This window comes from Pelmatolapia mariae, linkage group LG10_11, assembly GCF_036321145.2.
Source record: "Pelmatolapia mariae isolate MD_Pm_ZW linkage group LG10_11, Pm_UMD_F_2, whole genome shotgun sequence".
NCBI lineage: Eukaryota > Metazoa > Chordata > Actinopteri > Cichliformes > Cichlidae > Pelmatolapia > Pelmatolapia mariae.
In genome coordinates, this window is record NC_086236.1 from 43,606,858 (window position 1) to 43,628,301 (window position 21,444).

General features: G+C 41.8%; 1 protein-coding gene across 4 annotated transcripts in view; it reads left to right on the top strand.

Moving 5' to 3' along the window:
* The window catches only part of ptprub (protein tyrosine phosphatase receptor type Ub), a 198,781-nt gene that overhangs the window by 134,271 nt on the left and 43,066 nt on the right, over nt 1-21,444 (top strand). For 2 of the 4 annotated variants that reach the window (XM_063486533.1, XM_063486534.1), the window contains exons 9-17: nt 3,606-3,715; nt 7,057-7,258; nt 9,521-9,623; nt 9,708-9,981; nt 15,730-15,766; nt 18,928-19,066; nt 20,026-20,049; nt 20,298-20,452; nt 21,067-21,254. In XM_063486533.1, coding sequence (XP_063342603.1) covers nt 3,606-3,715; nt 7,057-7,258; nt 9,521-9,623; nt 9,708-9,981; nt 15,730-15,766; nt 18,928-19,066; nt 20,026-20,049; nt 20,298-20,452; nt 21,067-21,254 — 1,232 coding nt within the window. The remainder of the gene's footprint in view (nt 1-3,605; nt 3,716-7,056; nt 7,259-9,520; nt 9,624-9,707; nt 9,982-15,729; nt 15,767-18,927; nt 19,067-20,025; nt 20,050-20,297; nt 20,453-21,066; nt 21,255-21,444) is intronic. The other 2 variants (XM_063486535.1, XM_063486536.1) reach the window with 1 other exon arrangement.

Consider the following 21,444-nt stretch of genomic DNA (forward strand, 5'->3'; position numbering starts at 1 on the left):
ACAGCACATGTGAGTGAAATTCATGTGAGTGAACTCTGTCAAATACTGAGCTTCAGTAAAGATTCAAGTTGCAGTTATTTATATTTCCTATCACCTTAAATCTTCACTCAAAGACAAATATCTTTGACAGTGTATATATAGATGTATTATATATAAGAGACAAATATTGTTTGTTTAATATGTTGGCATTACTAAATTTGGCTCATTGCTTACATATATGTGTAAAAAGAAAATGTACGAGCTGTGATAACTGTTTCTGATAGAATGAAGAGTAGACTGATATATTAAATATTCCTTTATTGGGTGAGAAAATCAGACCATGTCATAACTGCTTTAAGTCATACAGAATAGCTATCAGAGCCTTAAACAGGCTGACTTCTGCTAAATGGGTCAAACTGGGCAGAAAGTCTACAAACACATAACATCCTTATAGAATATGATGTAACACTATAGATCAACTTACCTCAGACTATATAAAGCATATAAACAATTACAGCAATATGATGCAACAAACACAGCAGTACTACTAATCCAAAATACTCAAAGCTTCATAGAACTGAAACAAACATTTATTTTTAGCTCCATTCTGCTGCTGATACATACTTTAGGTTTCTGAATATTAAACTTGTTGCTGCCTTTCATAGTGTGTAACTTCAAGGCCCTGAGTACTTTCTCCCACACTGAAAACACTGGAATGATAAAATTATTTGAACATTACCTAATAAGACTGATTCAGGACAGACAATTAGTTATTTTAAACTTTTCTAGCAGTCCTTCACAAACAGGGAACAGTCCGTCTATTCTCTCCATCTGTCAGCTGCTGCTGGCTCTTCCTCCTCCTCTTCCTCACACACTGCTGAGTTTGTCCTGGTGGATCATCAGGGGTGCAAAGCCTCACAGATGATGTGCAGCAGTGGGTCCCTCAGTCTGTCCTCACTCTGGACACTTGCAGTTGTCACACATGGAAATCAAATGTGTGATAAGCTGCAGGATTCAAACACAAGTGTAACTTATAAATACATGTTCATACTTTTATTCCACAATCAGAGAGAAAGAAACAGAGAGAGTGCAGGACAGACAGACAGGTGACAGTCTCAGGTGTATACACTGCTACAAAACAGCACAAGAGAAGGAGGATTTAGTGTTTGTGTTATTACGAGTGCTAAACAAGAAGAGTTCCCAGATGGTACAGTGGACACATGTGTGACTCCTGTGATTAAAGCATCTTTCTTTCAGCTTAACGAGTGAACCGTCAGCTCGTTCAAACACACGTTAAAGTCCGTTTGGCTCGACACCACCGAACAGAGGCAGCAGTATAACATAGCTAACATTAACAGTGGAGTGAATCCTGCTTGTGCCGTGATATTCAGGACTGCAAACCGAGCAGCATTCACTGACTTTCAGCTTGTTGTGTTTGTGGATATATGACTGACTTTAATTATTCATAGAATCATCACATTCTCTGTAGGATTAAGGTCGACTATTGTATTATTATATTTTAAAGGCTTTAAAACCAAGTAAACGCTGAAAGTACAAACATCGCTAATGGCAAATAACTTTGCCGACATGTGGCCAACAGTAATGTTTTAATGTTCCTCATTATTAAACATTTTCACATAAGTGACATAATATTCAGTACTTACGTTTAACAGTTTACTCTTCGGCCGCTACGCTTCTGCCGTCTGCGGCAAAATTATCCACAGTGACTGCCGCGCTATGAATTGTGGGATATGTTGGGCCACGAAGTCTACATCGCCACAGCCTTACAATTCAGGGAAATGAAGGCCGCATTTCAGGGCCGCATTTCGAGCAGCCTTTGAATTGGGACAGCCTTCGGCGCGCCGCTGTGATGTAATCGGCCTTAAAATGCAGCCTTTAAGGCTGCAGACCCTGAATTGGGATACAGCAAAGTTCTCCAGAGGCCTGGTAATGAACTAATCATTTGATTCAGCTGTGTTGGCCCAGGGTGAGATCAAAAACCTGCAGGACACCGGCCCTTGAGGCCTGGAGTTGGACACCCCTGCCATATTGCATCCTAATACCAGGTGTTTCACCATGGTAAGCGATGCACACACAACCGGCCGTCCATGTGATGTCAAAGAAAATGCGGATACCTTCTTCCATTGGTCCAGTTCTGATGCTTCGTGACCGTTGTTGGTGCTTTCATTTGGGGACAGGGATCAGCACAGGCGTCTTGACTTGTCTGTGTCTATGCAGCCCCATACACAACAAACTGCAATGCGGATGTAGATTCTGACACCCTTCTACCAGAACAGCTCTGTGCATCAGTGATCCTTGGTCACCCGTAACCTTGCTGCTGGTTCACCGCTGTTCTTTCTTTGTGTTTGATAGATATAAACCACTGCAGACTGGGAACATCCCACAAGAGTTACAGTTCTGGAGATGATTTGACCCAGTTATCTAGCCATCACAATTTGGCACATCTCAGACTTGCTCAGATCCTTAGGTTTGCCAGATTTCTGCTTCTAACAAATCAGCTTTGAGGACAAAATGTTCACTTGCTCCTTAATATCACCCACTCGCTAACAGGTGCCATGATGAAGAGATAATCAGTGTTATTTGCTTCACCTGGCAGTGGTCATAATGTTATGCCAGATTGGTGTAATTCTGCTTTTCCATCAGTGTTCAAAATACACAAATCCATTATCAGTCCAGTTTTGTGTAATTAAAACTTCTCCTCCCCTCTCCCTTACGCATTAATACAGAAAGGGTGACCGTCTGACTGAGTCAGCATCACAAAAGATCCATTTCATTTTCAGATGGAAATAACATAAAAGAGAAAACATATCTGAGACTCGGGCAATCCCGAGATAGGATTTTGTTCTTATTTCTTATCTCCTATTATTCCTGTGTGCCTTCACAGATTTTCTGCGTGGTGGCTAAAGGAGAAATCAATTCTGCCGTGGACCAAAAAAAGGAAAAACATCTAAACAAACAGGATTTTTCAGAAAGCTATATACACACATATGTACAGAGAAAGATAGAAAAAGAGCAACCAAATAAGAGAGTGAATGTTTTTCTTTTGCTTAGATAAAGATGAGTATATGTATAAATACAAACTGTGTGTGCCAATTAGAACCACCTTTTCCAAAAGTCCCAATAAGCAGATTTGTCGTCCTGACTAACCCAATTCAAAAAACAGTCAACTCAGCTGTTTGGCTCTCGCTTTAGCCTCAGGCCTGAATCTCACATAACAGTCTTCCTCTGCGCAGTGCTCGCACAGACCGCTGGGACCAGGACTTCAACTGAATGGCCCAAAAACCGTGTATAGTTGAGAGCTTAGGCGTTCACATATTCATCAGTATATTTAAGCTTTGACTGAAGCAGTATAAAAAATATAATTCTTTAATAATATTTTCTTTTTTCTCGTCTTTGTTATGGGTGCATAATTTATGCAGTTCATGAATAAACTGTATCCTTTTTGTGAGATTTGCCTGCCTACTGCTCTGTGTGTCAGAGTGCTTTGTGTGATGCGTTGCTCTGGGCCACAGTGACATTCACTCTGTGATATTGACAGGAGAGGATCACTGTGTGATTAGCCCTTCAGTTTCCCTGACAAATGTTTGTTCTGTAATTTCTCATAGTTCCCGGAGGCATCGCACCGGAGTCACTCACCTTCACCCCACTGGATGACATGATCTTCCTGAAGTGGGAGGAGCCTGTTGAGCCCAATGGACTTATTACCCAGTATGAGGTGAGCCCAGGGAGACATGAGGTTGAATTTCTTCGATGTGTAAATTTAATTGGTTGTAGAGTTTGGTGGATTGGGGCAGGTGCGAGCATTTAGTAGTCTCTCTGTTATCATTGTTGGCTCCACTGGACTTAAAAGTTGACTTAATCAGCTAACATGGTTGCTGTGCTGTTGTTTGCTGATTCTTTTAATGATTCTGGAGTGTAAACATATTCAAATCTAATAACAAGCAGGGCCATACCCATACATGTCAGCATATTAAATACCAGTGGCTGGATAGGTGATTAATTAACTTCTCTGTGCTTTATCTTGAACTTTATTCAGGGTTGAAACTAACTGGGAAAATATTTCTGTGTACAAAGTCTACAAATGTATAGATGTCAAAATCCTGTACTGGCTGATGATGATGAATCAGTTCTTTAAGTGCAGTCTGTACAGTAGTGATTTTAGACTACAACTAAAAGAAAAGAGAATTTCATATGCTCAGATGAATCTTTAAAAAAAATGAAATTACATTGATCTACAGTAAAATAAACACAGATATTAAACGTGTTATTGCTAGGAAACCATCAAACTAGCTTGTATTCTCTAGCCAATAGTAACTCTGATATTCCTCTCCTACCCTGACAGACAGCTGGAAAATTTAATTTGAATCTGACTTTGGTTGTTTAAATAGTATTATGTTTAATCATATTTCAACGTCCTGTTAAACACTGTCGGCATTTTAGTAGAAAGGCGCAGAGTGAGGTCTCTGTCTCTGTCAGTTTCTCTCCCTCACCTGCCATCCAAGCTATCCTTGCCACCTGCACCATGGTGCCTTATTTGTAAAGTGGCTTTGACAATACAAAGAAAAACCCAGTAATATTCTAAATAAAGTTGTTAAATATTATATACTACAGATGGAAAGCCTAGTGGTATTAACCCTATTGGTATTGTATAGTGAGAAAAGTGAGCATAGGGTTTGTATGAGTGCATACACTATTGCTGAAAAGAAAAGCAATGCAGGGATGAGTTTTAAGACGTCAAATGTAAAGAATACAAAAAAATCAGTTTTAATAAATTTAAACATCCTTAATTTTGTAAATCAGGCAAATTAATGAAAGACCATTGAGCCAGTGAGTAAAACATTCGTGCCACGTGTGCCATCAACAGTGTGTCATGTGAGAGACGTAGGTCATACAAGCTGCCTGAAAAAAGGAGACTGACACTCTGAACTCAACTATGATAGAAGATCAACTATGATCTTCTTCTGAGATTTTCAGTGACAATTACTCCTGGGTGTCATCCGATGCAAGACCTCCCCAGAATATATAATGCCTGCAAAATACAGACGCCTTACTCACAGTTAGGGTAAATGTCCCGGTGCAGGCATCTGCTGTGTGACCTCTGGAGGATGAAACGTACCTCCAACACATAAAGGGCTGCTGGGATAGTTGGTAAAGTCTTAAAGCTAAGCAATACTAACAAAATGCACGATCAGGCGCTTAGCTGCAGGCTGAGCTTCTTCATTGGGTTGCTTGCATCATACATGCGACTAAACTCATAAAATAAACTGAGGTGGATGTGGATGTAGTTTGTTCTACTGCTTCCATGCCATTTTTTTCTGGTCAAGAATAAAATATAATTTTCCCATTTGGTTTGATAAATTTAGAGGTTCTTTTCAAGGGGTTGTTAACTTTATATTCAATATTTTTACCAGCACAAAAAATCTCCAGCAATACAAAAAAATAACAAACCCAAACAGCATTTTCCTTGAACTGAAACGTGCCTGTTCTTTTTTTGTTTCCTGCCTAGTGCAAAAAATATTTCCCTCTCTAGTTGCTGAACCATTTTCAGCATTGCTGCAACTGGCACGGCGCAGATAAAGTATGTCCTTAATCACACAACCACTCTGCTGCAGTTTATGTTTTTTTTTCTTTTTCCACCCAACGGACAATGCATGTGTGTCTTTATAAACAAAAATAGCAGCGATGACTGGATATGCTTTTGCTGACCTTGAGCACATGGCTCGGACACTAAAACCGGTCTTCTTGTCCTGTAGAAACAGAGAGTGGCACCTTAATCGATACACAAATTTTTGCTGTAGGGCTTCTGCTTAGCTGGATAATCATTTTGCATTTACTTTACACCCTCCGTCTGCAGTAAGCATTCAGTAGGCCTGCCTACCCATGCTCAACTCTTCCTTCCGTGGCTTCTCTTGCAATGTCACCTCAAGGATATATTAAATAGGATTTCTAGTTTGACATATAAAGTGGAGGCTGCACAAGATTTTTACACTGTAGTGTACACTGATCTTCCTCAACTGACAAAGAAAGCTTTATACAAAGCTGTAGAAATCCTCTTCATTTCTCTCAGATTAAACTATTGACCAGTCTGCCTGAGCCTATCGACCAGAAGGCTGTCCTGCAAGCCCTCCTCGTTCTTCTGTGCTGGGTCTGGCATTTTTTATGAATGCCTTTGTAGCAGAAACACAGTGGTCTGTCTGTTCTCAGTCACTGGATGGCTCATAATTCTATCTTCTCCCTACAAGCATGAGCAGACATTAAGCTCTTCTTATGATAATCAGCAGAAGCTTCGGTTTAGCTCGAGCGTCAGCGCCGGTGTGTGCAACGTGCACGCGCACGAGCACATATGGTACGCATCGAAACGTGTGTGTGTTCGTTTCTTCAGTGAAGTGGATCTCCTCCAGCTCCACGTTTCCCTAATACGCTCACCCTTGTCTGATTGCGGTAAGGTCATCTCATTTAGCTCTCCACTATTTCAAAGAGCATAAGTGGAAATTCTCGTGAGGTAGAGGCACAGCTAATCACCTCTCGAGGAAAAACTTTTGAAAAGATTACACTTTTTTGAGGACACTCTTGCGCACCGATTTCGTAGTGTTAACAAGTGTTAATTGAACTCATAAACACTTCACAGTATTGATTTACATGCTTGGAAATACTTTTTAGTGCGTGACGCTCAGTCTCTGGCCTTCATAATGAGTTACTTAGTCAGAAAATCACTTACGGCTCACAATGCTTCTCACCAGAGCTCCATGCTGCTCGTATGCCTTTGAGCTAATGGCGACCATGCCAATCAAGACGTATTCACCTGAAACTGGAAACCCACATGAGCAATTAGCATGTTTATTTAGTGAAGCAGTTTTTATTTCATGTCAAGTGAATCATATCAATGAAATATTCAATTTACTACCCATGACCGAGCCATTTGTGCACCTATTTGATGAACTCAACTGGGGGGGAAAAAAAAAAATCACACTTGAAGTTTGTTAGCAGGTATAACAACAGAGCAGTAAAACATTTTAACTGTTTCTTATGCTGTTTTTATTCCCTATCTGACATCAGATCAGCTACCAGAGTATCGAGTCATCTGATCCGAGCATCAATGTCCCAGGACCCAGGAGAACAGTGTCAAAGCTCAAGAACGAAACCTACCACATGTTCTCCAACCTCCACCCCGGAACGACTTACCTAATCTCCGTCCGGGCACGTACGGCCAAGGGCTTTGGCCAGACGGCCCTCACTGAGATCACCACTAACATCTCTGGTACGAGTGCCGCTGTCGGAGCATCCGTGCTATCGTGGGGGACGGTGCGAAATCTGGTGTAAAATCGTAAGATAGAAACGAAGGCGGGCGTGTAGAGGCTGTTCTCTGTGCTATCGCTGCCTATCGCTAATGCAGCATGCAGGTACAACAGTGAGACTTCACCCACTGTGTGCTATAATTAGAAATCAGGTTTTCTCTCTTTTAACCTCTGTATCTTCTTCCCTCGCTGAGGCAAAACTGCTGCTCCCAGAGTGCAAGAGCTATTTTCCAATTGCCTTTCCAATCTAGTGGCATGCTGTCATCTCACAGTCCTCAAGACATAAATTAACTTGCAGGTAGCAGGAAAGCACAACAGAGGGGACACTGCTGTGCGTTATGTATGAAGAAAGATTTAGAACATTCTTGGGACCAGAACACCCCTTCTGAGAGTCTCAGAGCTTATTACTAGTGATAGAAATCCAACCTTTGTGTTTCTGTTTCCTTTTAATGATGCATTTGCGCTTGTTAAGAGATGAGATTACACCTCTGAGGAGCACACAGCACGACCACTCCCAGTTGGTCTCGCTCGAACATTTACTCTCTGTGCCCCCATCTCTTTGCAGAGAGGTCCGGTTTGTTTAATTATAGATTTAGTGCACAGGCTCACTTGCTGTATGGCAGACAGCAATCTGGCGTGGAGCCAGACCACAGATAGAGTCCAAAAGTCTTTGCAGATCATCCTCAGCCTCCTCCTCTGGCCCACGGTGCAGAACATTCACTTACACTGAGCGTCTCTCAAATCTGCACTGACAGCTAGCAAACACTGAACACCTTCAACAGCCACTACTGTCAGCATCTTCAAGCAACACCCACCGCGGAGTATCCTTCCACGCACGTTTCCTCATTCGCGTGCACGCGGAGTCATGGCTGACGGGCACTAATCTCTCAGACAGGCTCAGTGTGGCAACTGGCATCGAACCCTCTTTTTTCATTTTTGGCAGTACGTAATGTCGACAAATGTGCACCTGGTTTTCCTCAATAACTCACCTTAATTGATGCGTGCTCTTTCCTTCTGCGCTATTAGTGAACTGCTTTTTAATATGATAATTATCGATTCCTCATGAATAGTTTGCTCTCTTCCCCCTCGCTAATTGACTGCTGATATTAAAGAGAAATGTGCCGCCACATCTCCAGGGAGGAGCATGACTTTAGCCAAATCCTTTTAAATGAAAAACCCATTCAATTTAGCTTCACTCCCTTTACTTTTAATTGGACTTGTTTCTAAGACAACTAGAAGGGAAATTCAAACATTGTACTTAAAATGACAATATGGGGTTTGGGTATATTAGCCCGTTTATCCCTGTATGCTGACAAAGGAACGAGTCTTTGCTCAAAAAGACAGTTTGTGCGGCTTAGACCAGGGGTGTTAAACATTAGGCTTGGGGGGTCAGACTCTGCTCGGCAAAGACTCCAATCTGGCCCACTGGGAAGCTTTGGAAAATGTAAAAGATGGGATAAAAATTTTCAACTTTGACCTGTATTTTCATACTTTTTACAGCTTTTCCCACTCATAAAGACCTCCCCCCCAGTCATTCATACTAAAACAAAGTAATTAAGTACCAGTTAAAATTACAGGGCTGTCTGTGCAACGAACAAACAGATTTATTTTTGTAATTTGACACAGTTCTTTCTTATAATTTAATTTAATTTAAGCCCAAAGAGTCGTGCTGACAGATTTCTTTTCACTTGCTACAGTAGAAAAACTTTATCGTGTGGAAAAATTGATCTGCACTGTAGTTAAACTTCTTGACTGTACATTGACAAAATCAAGTTTTGCTGATCCGACCCACTTAAGGTCAAAGTGGGCTGCATGTGGCCCACGATTCAAAATGAGGTCAACTCCCTTGACCTTAAAAATTCATCTCTGAATTTCTAGTTCCATAGTCTAAACTGTAAATATGTTAAAGATGAATAGTGATGTAGCTGTGCGCGCACATTTTTTATTTTAATGACATGGCGAGATATGCCAGTGTATCAACAACTGTCTGCATTGCCACTAGTTAGTGTACTATGAGGAAAACGCTATATAGTGAGTGAGTGAGGCTCAGTGTTATGTGACATTTCAAGGATGAACATGTTTATGTGAAAGGACAAAGAGGCAGAAACAGTGTATGAACTCAATTATTGTTGCTTAAATGAGCACTGGCTAAGGCTAGACGTGTGCTTATTTGCGTGTGCTTTTATTGTTTTTGACATGTAAGCTTTTGTGTCTGGTGTCCACAGCTCCCACCTTTGATTACGGAGACATGCCGTCTCCGCTGAGTGAGACAGAGAGCACAATTACTGTCCTGCTGCGCCCCGCCCAAGGCAGAGGAGCACCTGTTAGGTGAGGAGATCATTTCAGGCACAGATAAATGATTTTCATCAATGCTCCAGGCTTATTAAAACTGCACATCCACTCTTCGTACAGCACATACCAGGTAGTGGTTGAGGAAGAAACTGGGAAGAAAGTGAAGCGGGAACTGGGGGTTCAGGAATGCTTTCCGTTGCCCATGTCACACGGGGAGGCCCAGGCCCGAGGGACGCCTCACTACTACACAGCCGAGCTGCCGCCCAGCAGTCTGCCAGAGGCCAGTCCCTTTACTGTGGGTGACAATCACACGTATAATGGCTACTGGAATAGCCCTTTGGACCCCCGCAAAAGCTACCTTGTCTACTTCCAGGCTATGAGCAACTTCAGAGGGGTGAGTGACTATAAACTTGCACTGGTGTTGCAGCAAAGCTGGATACGTTGTTTTTGCAGACCTTGTTATAGTCTGTGTGAAATTGTACCAATGACACTCCTGTTCTTTAATGTCTTAAATTTTCTCAAATCAGTTTCAGGTCTTTGTATGGAAAACTGTTCTGTTCACCACTGATGCTAACACACAAACACACCCATCTCCATATTATCCCAGTTTAATCCCTGGCCAGTGGTACTCAAATGAAGTCTGAGCCAGTGGTGTTTGACGTTAATGAGTATCTGTATTTAAAGTACTAATGCTGTGACTGATGTATTGTCTGGACCTCTGAACAAGCACTTATGCAGTGAAAGAGGTTGTTGGATGAAAACAAACTGCGCAGGCAAATGTAACTACTTGAAAACTACAAACGCTTACATCCTACCACTTTGATTCTCTGCAAACAAAGCATTTCTGAGACAGGAATCACTTGCATGTATTACTTACAGCAAGCAAAGCTCTGATTAAGTGGAATTACTCAGAGTAAACAATCCACTTCATTCGCCTCCTCTGTCCTGTTACCTCCATGTCCTTGTCTGCTCCCCTCTTTCTTTATGCAAATAATTAGTTAATTATCTTCGAGAAAAATCCAGAGGTAGCTGGCCAAGGTAACGCAGAACTAAACCCGAGCCTTTTACGCGACTGCTTTTCTATCCGCTCGCTAAAAACTTGCAGACCTTGTTTCCACACGGCTGTGCTTCCTTCCATTTCATTGTTCTTGAACAGACAAAGACCTTCAGTTGTACCCAGAGGATGCCACATTACCTTTCCAAATTCCATTACAGGAAGAGCTGCTACCTGGGTGAGGCAATTACTTAAGGATAATTGGGCACAGGTGCAGCTGATCAGTGGTAGAAAGCTGCTGCTTTAATATTCACAGACTGTGGCAATGTAGCTGAGAGTTATTGCCGTAGGTAAAAACACAGTCTTCTGTGATCATCAGCTGGTGATAAATACGTGCAAGCTGGGTCACTCGTGTCTGCTTATTTTTTCCGATTTCTGTCGGCTGCTTTTTCATTAGGAGTGTGCGTGTGAGTGTTTTTAAAAATCCTGCAAACAGGAGCTGGGTGGCTCGTCCCCACCAGTAAGATCTTTTTCCAACCCAGTGAAAAAACACACGGACGGAGTGCTGTGTGAGCACTTCACACAGCTAGGCTACCAAGAATGGGATTAGATAGGGGCGGCCTGGCTTTACCGGCGGATGGGATTAGGCTTTGTTTTGCCTGGCAGGGGGCCAGCATCCATGACCCACTGTGATGGGAGCACAGTGCCAAATCACACAGCCAACACTGTCCTCAGTCCTTTAAACATTGCTTTGCCTGGAAGTACAGATGCAGTGAGTGTTTAAATCTGTATATCGGTGCTGCAGGACCGAACCGACTTCTCTTAAATCAGCTTTTAACACAGAACACAGAACTCCTGTCAGAACAAGTTTACCCTGGTAGTGTGTCAAACCTTGCTCAGTGTTCATTGCTTAGCACAGGATCGTATTAATATAGCTTTTTCATTGATGTCAGTGTAATAGTTGATAACCTGCGTGATGTCAGTGAGTTCGGTATAGTTAAATCCGACCTACCCTTTGTATATAACCCACACACATCACAACAGGATTATGAAAAGACAAGGATAGCAGGAGAAAAGGTGTCATATGCATCATGTAACAAAAAAAGTATTAAAAAGTGTAAAATAGCAGTAATTAGACTGCTAACAGAGCACACAGTTATACGGCATGGCACTTAGCTTGTTAATGATATTAACGTATCATTAGCAGGCGCAGTTTTTCACCTCCCAGAGTCATTTAAAAGTGGCCACATCCAAGTGCTAATGACAAAGTGTATTAAAACCACCAAGCAGATGTTCGCGTTTGGCTCCTGTAGCCTGTACGGACCAGAAACAGTTCAGCAATTGCTAAATGTTTTGTCCTGTTTTGTATCTTCCTGCTTGTGCTCCATGTGCATTTATGCATCACAGGCCTTTTCACATTTTCGCATTGTGTGCACACTGTCACAAAAATGTAGGCCAGAAAAGTGAACGTTGGCATTTTGAATTCGATTCCGTACAGAGGCACAAATGCATGTACTGGGGATATTTTTGTAGTGGTGTTTTGTAAAGAAGAGAGCGAAGCATAATTACTTTATGCCTGCTTGTTTTAGTGGAAGAAAAAAAATGTAAAGAGCACTCCAGAAGCTGGCAATGAAAGTAGTTTCTCTCCCAAGAGTGAAGCATCTGAAAGTCACATACACCTGGATTAAACACTTGTTGATGCCGTGCTGACATAATTGTCATCTTTAACAGTTATTTAAGCTATTGCACCCTGGGGGGGCAAACAGAGCTGTTGTCACGTTTTATGACTTATTGCCACACCTCATTATTTCAAAATCTCTGTGGTTTATTCAAGCTTTTGTCTTTGTGAAGGGGAAACATTGAACCTCTATAATGGTGGAACAGTTTGAACAGTATATGGGACCCATAATATTTGGTATTTACCCATACTAATTATCTAGAGAGTGGCTGTCAAGCCTCTGTAATTGCTTTGATTGATCCATCTAAAGAGGTACTTGAAAAGCTGTGGATACAGGCTGTAGCTTTGAAGGATACAGCATACCCATTTATAACCACTACACTTAGATCTCCAAACTTTGCACACACAAACACACAAACACTGTAAAAACCTTGAGTGTGTGCCATAGAGCCCTGTGTTGCATGTTGGCATTTGCGTTTTGTATTTAGAGCTGCCAGGAGCCACCAGCCCCTCTGGCGTAACTGGCACAGCGTGGGGAGACATGTGATGTTTCTTCCACAATCTGGAGCTTGCCAATTAACACTTCTGCTGAGCTAGTGCACAATGATTTAGATATGTGAGTTGAAGAATTTACTTGTCCATCACGACGACCTATTTTTCATCATCTGCATTAAGGAGATGTAAATGTATCTGTCTTAATTTGCCAAAGCTTGTAATGATTGAATGTATGAATGATTTCAAATGCTTTCTCCATAAAGTAGACTGCTTCAGATGAATCAGCTTTTTTCTTTCGTAAGGAAAATGTTTAATGTAATTGAGTCAGTCCACAGAAGGCTCAAAGTCCCCAGTCAGCATTTCTCCTGATACATGCAGTGGAAATGAAGTGGGTTGCACTTTGATGAATAGTATTAATTAAAACAAATTGATAATCATTTGATAGCAGTTGATATAAATGATATTAGAAATGTGGCTTAAAGTAAGTTATATAAATCCACCTGTCAGCTTCGTTGTATTGTGGTAATGTGCAAAAGTGTTTCTTTATATTTTGCTAGGAAAATGGGAAATTGGTGCAGCGGATTATCGAACCATGCAGACATACATGGAAATATAATATATAGCATTAACTGGTATAATATTTGCTTATAACATTTCAGTTAATAATACAGTATGGAAGGCAAACACACAGTTCATTCAATTCACTTTCAGGGTGCTTGAAAGTGAATATTTGGTTTGGGCACCTCTATTCTTCAACACAGCCTGAACTCTCTTAGACAAGTTTCTCTTAATTCCTTTAAAGAGTCTCCAGGAATAGTTCTCCAGGCTTCTTGAAGGACATTCGGGTCTTTTGCTTTGGATGTTGGGCTGCCTTTTGTTGGGTTCTCTATCAGGATGATGGCACACTGCTTCAGTAACATTTAAGTTCAGCTCTGGGGAAGCCAATCCACGACTAATTCCATTGTACGTTTTTACCAGCAAAGTATGCTTTTACTGCACTGGCAGTGTTTTTGGATTATTGTCATGCTGAAAAACGAAGCCAATCAGATACTTTTCAGATGTTATTGTATGGATAATCAAAAATCTGCCATGTCTGTGTTAATAATTACAGCCCCAAACCATGACAAAGCTTCCACTGTGTTTTACACAGTTGTTTTAATTGAACAATTGAACCAGACATTTCAAATTTATATTCATTGCTCCATCTGACCTGTTGCCAATGGTTTTTGGTCTCATTTTTCTATAATTTGGCATACCTCAGCCTTCTCTCCCTGTTTTTCTTCCTTATGAATGGCTTCTTGATAGCCATCTTTCTACTGAGACCATTTCTGATGAGGCTTTAACGAAAAGCAGATGGATCAACTGAAGGGCCAGCTTAGAGTTTATTCGCAAAGAGTCCAACAAAGCTAGATCCACTTTAAAGAAAGCAAGCTAACTAGCAGCTAACTAGATTAACAACAGCCAAAATATCTTGGTGCATGCTCAATCATCCGGGTAAGTAAATCCCAAAGGTTGATTGTGTTCATCTGGACGTAGCGTTTTCAACAGGAGCAACGTTTTTGTCACTTATCCAAGTGACTTCTTCAGTCTCAGCTGACTGCTGGTTTCCCCAACCTTATAAAAAACCTTATAAACTGTACATTGCACAATAACTGATTCAGCTAATAATTTATATTAATAATAATTAATATTAATGATCAAGGAACTGACCTCACAGTCCATTGTTCATTCAGTGGGCTGGTTTCAGTTATTGTGCAAATTTACTGTTTCTAAGGTTGGGGAAACCTGCAGAATCAACCTTTGGAACAGCCAAAATAGCAGCAGTTACCAACAGAAAAGTATATCCTCAACAGCGCCTCAGCATCGGTCAGAAGCGAGTTTCACTGACTCGGATTGGACTCCTTTCACAAAGTTTTTGAATTAGTAGGGGCAAGAAAACTGGATTCAGTTGACTCCAATCTGCAATCTACTGATATCTAGTGGTGAGGTTTTACACACTGTTGGGCTGGAGAAATGGCACTCTGTGTGACGGGACATGTTTGTTTACAGTTTGATTCTATATTTTCAGATCAAACCACGCTGTTAAAGACTTGTTTAAGTTTCGGATTAAAAATGTATTTTCAATTTAAAAAAGCAATACAACTGGAGTTTGAGGAAAGCTCGTTTTGCCCATTTCTGAATAGATAAATTTGCATAATTGTCCCATAATGCCCAAATTAGCATCTGTGAATCTTAATTTGATGATACATCTCCTCCATGAGGTGGCAGGATGGAATTGGATTACAGTCTTGGTTCCCATTAGTGCTGTTTGACAAAGGTTCTTTTCATAACAGATAGATGCCATCAGCTGAAATTTGAATAAAATGAAATAAAAAAATTTTTATAGTGATGGACTGGTCTGAAACCCCTCCTCTTAATTATGCTAAATTCCTTTCAACTTTCATCTTTTCTCCTTCAGATAGAATCCCTAATCTCCTTCTCATACACTTCACCACAGCTCTCAGGTTTTAGATATTTTTTTGTTTTCTCCTGTCGTTAGTAGGAATCTTAACTTGTGAGGTAATTCGTCCTTTTACACTCAGTCATTTTCCCCCCGCTAGGGTCTTTTTTTGTCTTTATCATGGAGTAAATTATGCTTTCTTCAGAGACGTGAGTGCCACCCACTCGTGTTGAGTAATTTGTATTTCTAATCAGAGGGTATGAACAATTGAAATGAAAGGCGGCATCATGCTTCTAGATGCGGGCTAGCATCACTTCTAACATTAAGTCCGTACTGCTTGTCTTGGGAATAAACATCATATTTTTGAAAGCATTTGTGTGTTTTTATGTGTTGTAATCATAATTTTTTCACCACATGATAAATGTGTGCGCCTCGGCTCAGTATTTCACATCCTCTCTTCTATTATCACATCTCTTTCATGCAAAATGCAAAGTGACACTTTCCCCCTGACGTCTGTGTTGTCTTTCTCTTTCAGGAATCTAGAATAAACTGCATCCGCATTGCTCGCAAAGGTAATTCAACATAAATATCTCACCTCCCAAAAACACTGTGACCTGAATCCATTTCCCTGCATCATTTCTAAATAACTTGCAGTATTGTGTACTTTTGTAGAAAGACAGGACATTACGAATGTGACGGTGATGGTGTGTTTACTCTGTTGTAGGATGAAATATTCATGAGGTGATTCTTTGCGTAGCTTTCGTTTTTAATATGCTGTCGATACATTGTCACCATTTATTTGTTCATTAAAACGTGCAAATACTTCAGATCTGCCGGTTTGACTGCCCAGTGTCGCTACTTCGTGACACCTCGTGGTAGAGCGAACAATAGTTAACCTGCCGTGAAGAGGAAACTAACAGGGGACGGACGGTTCAAACTAATTAGTGACCTGATCAGCAAATTATTAAAATTAAAAACTTTAAGGACTATTTTTCCTCCCTTTGTTATCTAGCACTGCATTGAGCATCATACAGTCACTGTTGTTAGACGCAAGGTTTCGTCTCTGTAGTTCCTGCCTCTCTCTTTTTTTTGTTGTTTCTCTTAAGTAAAAAGGTGAAGAACTGGACAAATTTTCTCTGGCGGCCCCGGTTGTTTAGCACTGGGCCTCAGAGAAAAGGGCAACAAGCAGGGAAGGATTAGAGGTCAGGCTTTCATCCTGTTTGTTTGGGGGCTGACACTGGGACACGTCGTATCAAAGGCAGTCTCTTTGTTCTCATCAGCAGCCCACCAGACAGCTACATCTGAGGGCTCTGACCTCTGCGCTGTCCAGAAGGGTTCTCCAGATCAAAACTTCCAGATGGAGCTACCTTGGCCTATCAGTATGAGAAAGCCCTCCCTGCCTCCTTATCTTTACCTCGGCTTTTTTGATTCACAGGCACATGAAAAGGGCAGAGAAATTGACTCTAAGTCCTTATGGCAGGAGAGCCCCTCCACCATAGTACACTGTCAGATCATGGTAAATAAAAAGTCATGTATTTATAGTTATCATAGCACCGCAACAGTAAGCGGAGCCTTGCAAGTAAATTGACTTGGCGGGGTGTCTTTTTCTTTTTTTGGTTAAGGCCTCTTCTTTTGTGAGAGAATAATGAAAAAGATGAGGCTATCCTTGAGCATAACGCCAAAAGGCGAGGCCAGCCTTTTCAGCTCGACTTCTCGCTCCCCACAAGTGCCAAATTGGGCATTGATTAATTAAAAGTCCCCACAGCAACAGACTTTATGCTGCATTTGCCACTTTTATTTGACACTGGGCAGAGACAGAATGAAAGAAATGAACAATGGAGCTCCTAAGATAAAAAGAAAATACAATTAGCGATGAAATAAAATACCTGTAGAGAGAACAGAAGTGGAAATAAGACAAAAGAATAAAAGGTTAAATGCACAATTGAAAGTTATGATTTAAAAAAAAATGCCAGCACTACATTTTCACCACAGGCATGGTGATATAACTGAAAACCCCCTGAAATGCCCATTGATGACAGAAAAAAATGTGGGTATTTCCAATTTCAAGGTGTAACAGGTCACAGGGGTTTTTTTGTTGCTATGTGCGATCTCCATGATCCCTCTACCATTAACAGAGCCTCTGCATCATCGGGTCCTAAGCCGTTATTATCAAGCAGCCCATCACAAGCGAAGTGGAGGCAAATGATTCTGGCTTGGATAACAAAGCTGGAGATTACATTTCAACTTCCAGGTGACAGTTTAATTAAGGATCCTCTGGCAGGCTCAACACAACAATAGACTTCCATTTCTCCTCTAAGTGCCAATTTCCACCATCGGGCAGCTGGCAGGTGCATGGATTCATGTGGAAATCTATTTCATGCTCGTGTTTGGCTTAATAGAAATTTTGAGGGTAAAAGAGGCAAAACCGCCTTATCTGTCCAAAATGTCAGAAAACTGAAATTGATTTTTCACCTCCTCCTCTACATTTTTAGCCCGTATAAAGAAGCCTTCCCCTAATTTTAAATGAAGTTGCGGCGTAAAATAAACAGTGAGCATCTGAGTTTGTGTCTGAGACGGTGCTTTGAATGGAGCGCCGTCTCAGACACGCTGGAGTCTTTGTTATTTGTCGGTTACAGTCGCTCAGAGACACAAAGGCATTTTTGGATGTTGGTGTGTCCCTGTGTGTGAACAGAAACCACAAAAGGAATCACTCACTGACTAAATCCTTTCTCACCACGGCGGCAGACGCGACGTTTAAAAGCAGCACATGTAGAGATGTCACGCTATCGGACCAATATGTAATCGGAGGACAGCGACACGAAAGTGATGTCCAAAGCAGTTTCAGCAATAACAGCCTTAGACTAATATCAGGCCAGTGACTAATTTCCCCCTATTCTGATATGTCAGACATTCATGATTGATTAAAAAAATCCAGCCAAATCGTAGCATGATATTGCACTACTTTCATCTTTATTTGGACAGAGGGTTCTAAGGCGGCCCAAGTGCCCATGGCTGCAAATAGTTGGACTAAAGCACGGCTCTGTTTTCATTTTCCCTGCCCCAGATCTGATTTTCTTTTTCCCCAGCAGGCTGTAAGATAGAGCTCTATCCCCAGGCCTGCTCTGACTTTCTCCCACTCTCCAGATAGTTTATACTGTTCCAGTAAGCTCAGGAGGGCTGGTTTCCAGGCTGTCAAGGCCTGGAGGACAGGCTGACACACAGGAAAAAAAAAACTGGATCAGTGGGCTCCTAGAACAAGGCAAAGAGAGGCCCACTGCTCAGCACCATTTACATAAGTATGAAGCTTTATGTAGGAGAAATGAATAACCTGCTATTATGGTAACGACCTTTCCAGTAGCTCACAGACAGCGGGGCACCTTGAGACTGTACTGTAAAGCAGTTTGGAGGATTCTGACTGGACACTGATTATTGATTAGAAATTGACTTCAGAGGTCAGTGAGTGTACAACAGCATGAACTGCAGTCCAATGGACAATCACCGTTCAAAGCGTCACCTCTTCATTTGCATACATTTTTCCATTTCTGTCTACTTTTTTGAAAATGCCTCAGATCAGATCAGCGGATCTCTTAGCAGTGGTTATGATAGGTAGTGTGACAGGATGACAAAAAACAGCTTTCCTAGCTCTGTTGAATCCTTTTTACCCTTTATTCCTTTAAGTTCTATGTTTGCATTCTGCCTTTTTAATGTGGCTCTTCTGTCTTCCTGCCTGTAGCGGCCTGTAAAGATCATCGCAAGGCTTTGGAGGTGTCGCAGCACTCCGAGGAGATGGGGCTGATCCTCGGTGTGTGCGCCGGAGGCCTGGTAGTGCTCATCCTCCTGCTGGGCGCCGTCATCGTCATCATCAAGAAAGGGTAAACAACTTCTCATAGACGTTCTGATCAAAACATGCGTCATTGTGCTTAATCACCCCGCATAGTTTTACCTTTTACGTTTCATTCTCGAGCAGCTCGGTGATCGGCTTTTACTCTTTGCTTGACTTTTGCAAAGGTCACGCTTTCCAATAGATGGGCAAACAGCTGGCGTGGCGTTGTTTTTCTTGTTCTTATATCGCACGAGAGGGACCAAACAACTTGCATCTGCAGAGCCTGAGTGTGAAGTATTTAATTAAAGGCGGATGCAATTCAATTAGCCACTTAATTACACACACCAAACAGACGCCTGACCCTTAAATGAGATGGTAATTGGGAGGGAAAAGGTGTGCTTTTAGAGATTATTAGTCAATGATCCCGCAGGTCTACAGTAAATCATCGACACCTCTGGCTCCGCATTTATTTAGCGGCAGCTAAAGTCTCAAATCGGGCTTCAACGCCCTCGCCTGTTTAAGATAAATTGAATTCTAAAGATCCAGCCAAAATAGGAGTTAGTCAGAGGCTCCAGCAATCGGTATTTAAATTGCTGACACAGCGTTCAGGGTAATGGTGAATAATCTTGATTGTGGAAGTCGCTTCTACTCTGCACATTAGCCCGCGTTGCTCTCCTAAGCCACCATGAATTTCACTTTTAGGGAATTGATTATTAAATTTGCTGTGACAGGAAGCCGCGTGGTCTAGTCCTTGAAGTGTAACACTGAGACGTATTCGATTGAAAGAAACACACATTTTTCTGCCCGGCTGTGGTTTAGTCTGTCAGCACCTGCTCGATCCGCTCGCATGTGTCATATGGCCGCCTGCGCAGCTAAATTCATGAGAGGACGGTTTTCATTTTCACTGTAATCAATGCACTCTGCCCTTAGCTGACATTGCTTTCATCTTACATCTCTTCTTTCTCTTGATTTTTATTTTTTTTCCTTCTTCTCCTGCACTCTTGCCAGAAGGGACTACTACTCTTATTATCCGTAAGTGACTCCACCTCTTTGCTTTTCCATCGGTTTGTGATCCATCATACACGTGCATGTGCGCTTGCTGGCTGTCAATCATGAGTTACAAGAGTGTACCACTCTGTTTTTTCTTCTCTCAGCAGATCAAAAGTGTACAAGCTTCTTTCTGTTGTTTTTTTCCTACCTAAACATAACTGCAGAGACTCTTGTGGCAATCTCTTCTTAATATTGATTGCCCCTCAATCATTTTCTCTATCCGTTAACAGGAAACCGGGGAACATGAATAAGACGCCAATTACCTACCGCCAGGAGAAGAGCCATATGGGCTCTATGGAGCGCAGTTTCACAGACCAGAGCACCCTGCAGGAGGATGAAAGAATGGCTCTTTCCTTCATGGATTCACACACTTGCGGCACACGAAGTAAGAGAAGTGCACCGCTGAGACACTCGTGCAAGCTTTGCATAGCCCCGAATCTGACACGCATCATCCCTCACTTTGTAATCTTTTTGGCCGTTGCTCGATCACTCCATAAATATTTCAATCAATTGCAACATGTGAAAAAACTCCTTCAGTATGATTTCTTGTCAGCTACTACCGCCTGAAGCCAACACAGAAACACAGAATCTCACAAGATGGCAAATAAAAAAAATAAATGATTTGTGATTCTTGTCAGTTTTCTGCTTTCTAATGTCGTCAGCATCACAGAGGAGGAAAGATGGATGTGTTTATCCTAAAGATGCTCAAGATTCTTGTCTGCTTCACACTATCTCAGAAAGAGTTGCCGACGCATCAGCATAAGATCTATTACGAAGACATCTGTATCGAGACGAACTCTATCGAAACGGCATGCCTGAAGTGTATTTGTCATGTATCGTCCTGTAAAGTGCCTTTCTGTGCCGCTAACACATTCACACCAGTATAAACGTGACACGCAAGTGTTAGAAAAGACGATAAATGTTTCAAGTCGTGATGTGTCTGAGTCATTAACGTTTCAGCTCACTCAAACTGTGAATGTGTCTGTGTGCGTCGCTCAGGTGATGCTCGAAGTTCAGTGAACGAGGCCAGCAGCCTGCTGGGAGGCTCCCCGAGGCACCAGTGTGGACGTAAAGGTTCCCCCTACCACACGGGACAGCTCCACCCTGCCGTCAGAGTGGCCGACCTCCTCCAGCACATTAACCAGATGAAGACCGCCGAGGGCTACGGCTTTAAACAGGAATATGAGGTGAAAGGGCGCCGTTGTACTCCTATTTAACGCTGTGACATTATAAGACAGCATAGACAGCTATTAGTCCTGCACTCTGGCAACGTTAAATGAGCAGCGGTATAAAGAATGGGTGCTCGTGCACTCATGCTGAGTTATTTAAAATGGAGCTATAATACTTTTCCTACTGTCTTATATGTGCTGTTGCGAT